The sequence below is a fragment of the Myotis brandtii genome, unplaced genomic scaffold (assembly GCF_000412655.1).
Source record: "Myotis brandtii unplaced genomic scaffold, ASM41265v1 scaffold502, whole genome shotgun sequence".
Taxonomy (NCBI): domain Eukaryota; kingdom Metazoa; phylum Chordata; class Mammalia; order Chiroptera; family Vespertilionidae; genus Myotis; species Myotis brandtii.
The window spans coordinates 50,568-57,982 of NW_005369142.1; the positions used below are offsets into that span (position 1 = coordinate 50,568).

The following is a 7,415-nucleotide window of genomic DNA, read 5'->3' on the forward strand; positions in this document are numbered from 1 at the left end:
GTCTGCCTGGATGCACCACAGGACCCCAAAAGAGCGACTTTTCTGAGCTTTCATTTGCGTGCATGCCTCCTCTGAGACGCAGAGTCCAAGGGAAAGGAGAAAGGTGTGAATTCCTGTGTGAATGAGGCTTTATACTTTGAACTGCTAGCCTGAATCAGTGATCTAATTTTGTGGTTTCAGGAGCCTTTGGCGGGTTGGGTTGGAGTGGTGGTGGGGTAGGGTTTTATATTTTTATAGAGACCCAGTGTATGGGTAGGGGCCAGCCGGCCTGCCCTGATGGGGAACCCGAATCAGGGTGGGGGTCCCTGCTGGGCAGCGGGGCCAGCCAGGGCAAGGGGCCATGGGCAGTTTGCAGGCCAGCCCCACCCCTGATTGGAGTGGGGGTCCCCGCTGTGGGGGTGGGGCAAGCCTGGGTGAGGGGCCACAGTCATTCTGGTCTCTAGTTGTTCTGGTCATTCCGCCATTTCAGTTGCTGGGCTTTTATTATATAAGACTAGAGGCCCAGTTCATGAAAATTCATGCACTCATGAGGGTCCCTCAGCCTGGCCTGTGCCCTGTGCTTGCCAGCCGTGAGCCCAGCTCAAGGCTTCTGGATGAACAGTGCTCCCCCTGTGGGAGCGCACTGACCACCAGGGGGCAGCTCCTGCATTGAGCATCTGACCCCTGATGGTCAGTGCACGTCATAGCAACCAACCAGTTCTGATTGTTCCGCCATAGTGGTCACTTAGGCTTTTATTATATAGACTAGAGGCCTGGTGCACGAAAATTTGTGCACTCTGGGGGGTTCCCACAGCCTGGCCTACACCCTCTCACAGTCCAGGATCCCTCGGGGGATGTCCACCTGCCAGCTTAGGCCCACTCCCCAGGAGATCGGGTTTAAGCTGGCAGTCAGACATCCCTCTGGCAGCCCAGGAGCCCTCAGGGAGCGGGTCTAAGCTGCAGTCAGACATCCTTAGTGCTGCTGTGGAGGCGAGAGAGGCTCCAGCCACAGCAACTGCGCTGGCAGCTGGCAGCCTGGCTTGTGGCTAAGCAGAGCACCCCCTGTGGGAGCACACTGACCACCAGGGGCAGCTCCTGCGTTGAGCATTTGCCCCCTTGCTGTCAGTGCATGTCATAGCAACTGGTCATTCCTGATCGTTTTGCCGTTAAGGTCAATTTGCATATTACCCTTTTATTATATAGGATATTATCATGCTCTGTTAACACATTAAGTGCCAAGCCTGTTTTGTCTTACTTTCCATTTAGCCCATGATGTTGTGGAGCGCAAGTGACAGAATGACCAGAACTCCAGACTGATTAAAATTTAGAGAGCCTTTATTGACTGGCCAGTGTCCGCTCCTCCACTCGGGAAGCCCAAGAGAGAAGCGGCCACGACCAACTGCAGAGTCCAATATTTAAAGGGGACAACTACATCTGTGTTCAGGTTCCCATAGCAAGCAAAGCCGAGTTACAAAAGCTAATTGCGTAGTTTTAGCCAAGCTATTCATCATCTTCCTGTTATTCATTTCTGGGTAACTTAAAGGTCAGGACTATTCTTAATTTTGATCTGTCTGTTCTTTGTAGGCCGTTGCTCAGGTGTGTTGATCTGTTTGTTCTTTGTAGGCCATTGCTCAGATGTGTGAGCTCAGTTCCTAGAAACTTTGCACAGGCTGTCAAGCTACTGAGGTGGCTAGGTAATTAAGCAGGCCTAAAAAATTTTTCTACTCTGTAACATTCCCCACTGGTTTTACAGGAGAATCAAATCATTGTTTCTTCATTTCTCATTCTTTGGTAGTGAGTTCTTAGGACCATTAATTTGGCTGTTTATATCCTGCTTTGAATATAATTCATTAAGCAGTTCAGTATGCAAGGGCCAAAAGTTAGTGTTAGTAGTAGGAGTACTAATGGCCCAGCTAAGACGGTTAGGAGAGTGGTGAGCCAGAGGGACCAGGAGAAGAGGTTTTCATACCAGTTTCCTTCAGACTTTCTCCTTTCCTTTCTATCTTGTAGCCTCTTTCTTAACTGACTGAGGCTCTCCCTGATAACGTAAAAACAACAGGTCTCCCCTAGGGCCATACATAGTCCTCCCTGTTTTAGAAATAACAGGTTGAGCCCTCTCCTATTTTGTAATACTACCTCGGCTAAGGAACTGAGGGAATCTTAAAGTCTATCTACATTTTGTTTTAATGTGCTCAGATCTTGATCTACTTGGCTGTTGAGGGCCTTAAAATTCTGATTTCCTGTTACTAGAGCTGCTGTTCCCACTGCAGTGGAGCTGGCAATCCCTAACCCTACTAAAAGGGGAATCAATACTGGGGCCCGTTTTTCTTTGCCTCTGAGCAGACCTAAATGTTCTCTCCCTCCCTCCCCAGAGTAATAGTGTACCTGAGGCAAGATGTGAGTGAGGATGAATAGAGAAGGCTCCCCGGGGGAGGGGGGGGATGAGAGTCAAGGGGGAAATACAGGGGGTGATACCAGAGGTACAGGCAAACCAGGTTCCCTGTACATTGGATGGCCCATCATTCAGTGGGGTCCTCGGATTTCGCCTTTTTTACTTGAGTTTGGTGAATCCAGTGTCTCTTTCTGGCAACCTTTATAGCCAATGGGGTGCTGAGGATGACAGTGAAGAGCCCAGTCCACCTGGCTTCCAGCAATGATGGCTCGTGCCTCTGAACCCACACCAGGTCTCCCGATTGAAAGAGAGGTGGTCCAGGCCCGGTCCTGGAGGGTGGGTCTAAGTGAGCCTCTTGGACCAGCTGGTGGTTAAGTCTGTAGCTCAACTGTAAAGCCTGTAAGGACTTCAGGAGGTTATTATTAGAAAGGGATGCTAATATTTCTTCCCCTAGCTTGGGAAGTAGTGGTAGGGGTTGTCCGAACAGAATCTCAAAAGGGGTGAGGCCCTTTACATACGGGGTGCAATGGGCCCGGAGTAGGGCAAAAGGGAGGAGGCTTACCCAGTTTTTGCCAGTCTCCAGTTTTAGTTTTGTCAGGGTTTCCTTCAAGGTCCGATTCATCCTTTCTACCTGTCTAGAGCTCTGAGGTCTATAGATACAGTGTAATTTCCAATTTATACCTAGTATCTTTGCCAATAACTGAGTGATGTGGGCAATGAATGCCAGGCCATTGTTGGACCCCATTGCAACAGGTAGGCCAAACCTGGGGACAAGTTCTGAGATTGACTTCTTTACTACTACTTGTGCTGTTTCAGACTTGGTAGGGAAAGCCTCTGGCCATCCTGAGAACGTATCCACGAAAACCAGCAAGTAGCGTTATCCTCCCAGACCTGGGGGTAATTCTGTAAAGTCTACTTCCCAGTGCTCTCCAGGACTTTTCCCTCTGAGTCTGGTTCCCTCGACTAATGGGGACTGCTTCCTGGGGTTTACCTGTGCACAGATGTGACATCTCCTTGCGATGTCCTTTGAGACCTGAAAGAGCTTAGGAATATAATAATCTCGTTTAAGCAGTTCTACCAGCTTGGTTCCCCCCAGATGAGTACTCTGATGGATCTGGGAAATGAGTTCCTTTCCCAGGGCCTCCGGAGTGAGCAGCCTCTGGTCCGGCAATTCTTTCCATCTTCCAGATGTTTCTTTTGCCTAGAGTCTTTTCCCCAGCGCAGTAACCTCCTCCGAGTAGACTGGAGTCTCCTCAAAGACCCTTGCAGGGAGGGCTGGTAAAATAAGGAGGGGCCCCACTGGTTTTTGGGCAACTTCCCTGGCCGTTTTGGAGTCTTTTCCCCAGGGCAGTATCCTCCTCTGAGTAGACTGGAATCTCCTCAAAGACCCTTGCAGGGAGGACTGGTAAAATATGGAGGGGCCCCACTGGTTTCTGGGTGACTTCCTTGGCTGTTTTATCTGTGAAGGCGTTTCCCTGTGCCTCCAGGATGTCAGTTGACTGATGTCCTTTGCAGTGTATGACTGCCACCGCCTTCAACATCCAAAGGGCCACAAGGAGGGTAAGGATTTCTGGTACATTTTTGATTTCCTTCCCTCCTGATGTTAGGAGTCCCCTTTCTTGGTATAAGGCCCCGTGAACATGAACAGTGGCAAATGCATATCGGCTGTCCGTGTATATATTCACTGCCTTTCCCTTCCCCCACCGTAGAGCTTGGGTGAGGGCTATTAGCTCTGCCTTCTGAGTTGATGTCCCATGCCCCAGTGCCTGTGCCCAGATTACCTTGTCAGCTGTCACGACCGCTGCTCCTGCGTACCTGGTCTCTTCGACCACAAAACTGCTTCCATCAGTGTATAGGGTCTCATCAGGGTCTGGCAGGGGCTGGTCTGTCAGGTCCTCTCAAAGGTTCTTGAGTGAGGGCAGGGTTTCAGTGCAGTCATGGAGGGGCTTCTCGGGGTCGTTATCAGGCAACAGGGTAGCAGGGTTTAGTGTCGCTGTTTTGAGAAAACTGACTCGCGGGGGATCAAGCAAGAGTACCTGATACTGGGTGATCTGAGCATTCGAGAGCCAGTGCTCCAGTGGGCTTCGCAACAGTGCCTCCACAGAATGTGGAGCAAGTCCTGCCTGAGGGTGAGTTTCGAGGCTTCCTTTACCAATATAGCTGTAGCTGCCACTGGTCTCAAACACCCCAGCCACCCTGCAGCCATAGGGTCTAGCTGCTTGGATAAGTATGCCACAGGCCTTTTCCATGGTCCCAGGGATTGGGTTAACACCCCCTGTGCGATTCCCCGAGCCTCTGCCACATGTAACTGAAATGGCTTTTGAGGTCTGGCAGCACTAATGCTGGTGCGCTGACTAAGACTTGCTTAAGATTTTGAAAAGCCTTAGTTTCAATTTCAGTCCAGTTTAGTTCCTCAGTCTTTCCCCCGGTGCAGGTATACAGGGGTTTTGCTATTTCTGCAAAACCTAATATCCAAAGGCGGCAATATCCTACTGCTCTGAGGAATTCCCACACCTGCTTCTTTGTCTTGGGGACGGGGATTTGCATGATAGCCTATATTTGGCTAGCCGACAGGGTCCTTTTTCCTCCGCTGAGCTCATACCCCAGGTAAGTAGCTTTTGGGGTGCAAAGTTGGGCCTTTTTAGCAGACACCCGGTACCCCATTTCTCCCAAGGTTCTCAACAGGGCTTCAGTAGCCTCCCTACACTTGCTCTGGGTTGCCGCGGCAAGGAGGAGGTCATCTATATACTGGAGTAGGGTGACTTCTGGATGTTCCTGCCTGAACAGGCCCAAGTCCTGGTTGAGGGCTTCGTTGAACAGAGTGGGGGAATTTTTGAACCCCTGGGGTAACCGTGTCCAGGTCAATTGTCCTGATTTCCCTTCATCTGGGTCTGTCCATTCAAAAGCAAAAATGGGCTGGCTGGATGAGGCCAGAGGCAGGGAGAAGAAGGCATCCTTTAGGTCTAGAACTCTGTATTCCTGATGATGGGGAGATAACAGGCTCAGGAGGGTATATGGATTAGGCACTTTGGGATGTATAGTTTCTACCCTCTTATTGACCTCTCTTAAGTCCTGAACGGGTCTAAAGTCCTCCGTTCCTGGTTTCTGTACAGGAAGCAATGGGGTATTCCACGGGGAGTGGCAAGGGACTAAGATTCCTGCTTTTTTTCAGTCTTCTTATGTGGACTGCGATGCTTCTTCAGGCCTTTTGAACAACCTCAACCAATTCTGACAGCACTTTTCCCTCAAAGCCTTCTAACTTTAATATTTTCTTTCTAATGTCTGGGGCCGACTGGGACATGAAAGCGATGTTAACTGCCTGCCGATTCTCAGGCGTATCAGGATCTATGGGTGTGTAGAGCCTGTAGGCTTCACACAGGCGCTCTAGAAAAGTGGCGGGAGATTCATTCGGTCCCTGTACAGTTTCAGTTACCTTAGACAAATTGGTGGGTTTCTGCGCAGCAGCTCGGATTCCCCTCAGCAGAGTCTGGCGATACCAATTGAGAGCCTCCTTACCTCGCTCCATGTTGGGGTCCCAGGAGGGGCGGGAGAGTGGGAAGATAGCCTTGAGCCGTGCTGACTCTGAAGACGGTTGGCCGTGGGGGCCAAGAACCAATTTCCTTCCCTCCAACCTGACTCGCTCTCTCTCCTCTGAGGTGAAAAGAGTCTGGAGGAGCTGGTGGGTGAAAAAGACAGACTCCAAGAGGGAGATTAATCCCTGTAGATTCTGAGAGAAAGAGGGATTCTGATTCTTCCAGTTGTAGAGGTCACTGGTCGAAAAAGGGACGTAAACCATAAAAGGCTGTTCCTTCCCGTTGGGGGCGGCCACCTGGCGCAAAGGCAACATCGGGGCTCCAGAGGAGTCCGGAGAGGGGGCTGAATGTGGGGGTTGGTACTTTGCCCCACTGCGGGTATGAGATGGACTCAGAGGATCTTCAGGGGGAGCCACCATCAAGGCTGACAGATACGGGGGTGGCTCTGCCAGGATGGGGTCCTCCGGCGGAGGTGGGAGGACAAGGGTCTTCCTCTCAGCCTCCCTGGGAGGTGAAGTGAGGAGGACAGTCTATCTCTGTCCCAATTTCTTTTTCTTTTCTGAGGGTTTTTGGCAATCCTGGAGCCATTTAGGATTTTCAGTTAAGACATCTATCCAAATTTGAATATACACCATTTGGTACGGGTGCCAGGGGTTTCCAAAAATTACAGCCTGGACCTGATAGGTTAAACCCAAATCTGTCAACCCCTCAGGAGGCCACTCGATCTGCGGGAACGTTGGCCATTCACGCTCAGAGAATTTCTGTACATCAAAAGCGTTAACAGGGGCTCCGTAGCCCTCGGCTCTTCGCTTGAAGTCCTGAAAAATTTTCAAAAAACATTGAAGGGGGATACAGACAGTACATGAAGCTGATTGACCAATTCTGACAACAAAAAACAAATTGGACACAACAACAGACACAGACAAGACAAATGACAAGCAGACTCAGGATCACTGGGCACCATCGTGCACCGGGATCTGGTCTCAATGCAAGTAGTGCTGCGTCCAGCCTTCCGGAGACCTCTGACGGGCCCACAGAACCAGAATCAGGACTCAAAAGAATTGAGTCTTCTTACCGGTAAGAATCAGATCCAGATGGCTCCAACTGAAGTCAATTAGACAATTTTTGGACAGACCTGCCAAACTCTATCGGTCCGGGGCTGAGGAATGTCTCTCAGAGATCTCCCCCTAGGTTTGGTCCGGGAGTTTGGATGTCTTCCCTGGACTCTGGCATGGGACCGGTCAATGGCCGATTATCTCGCTGGGGCCTCCAAATGTTGTGGAGTGTGAGCGACAGAATGACCAGAGCTCCAGGCTGATTAAAATCTAGAGAGCCTTATTGACTGGCCAGTGTCCACTCCTCCACTCAGGAAGCCCAAGACAGAAGCGGCCCCGACCATCTGCAGAGTCCAATATTTAAAGGGGACAACTACATCCGTGTTCAGGTTCCCATAGCAAGCAAAGCCAAGTTACAAAAGCTAATTGCGTAGTTTTAGCCAAGCTATTCATCCT

General features: G+C 50.5%; 1 protein-coding gene across 1 annotated transcript in view; it reads right to left on the minus strand.

Moving 5' to 3' along the window:
- Window positions 1-2,498: 2,498 nt before the first annotated feature.
- Window positions 2,499-7,415, minus strand: part of LOC102244452 — a 6,129-nt gene continuing 1,212 nt past the window's right edge. The window contains 7 exon segments of the mRNA XM_014548317.1: window positions 2,499-3,602; window positions 3,775-4,490; window positions 4,493-4,693; window positions 4,696-5,530; window positions 5,532-5,568; window positions 5,632-6,408; window positions 6,547-6,722. Of these exon segments, the coding sequence (XP_014403803.1) occupies window positions 2,499-3,602; window positions 3,775-4,490; window positions 4,493-4,693; window positions 4,696-5,530; window positions 5,532-5,568; window positions 5,632-6,408; window positions 6,547-6,722 (3,846 nt within the window).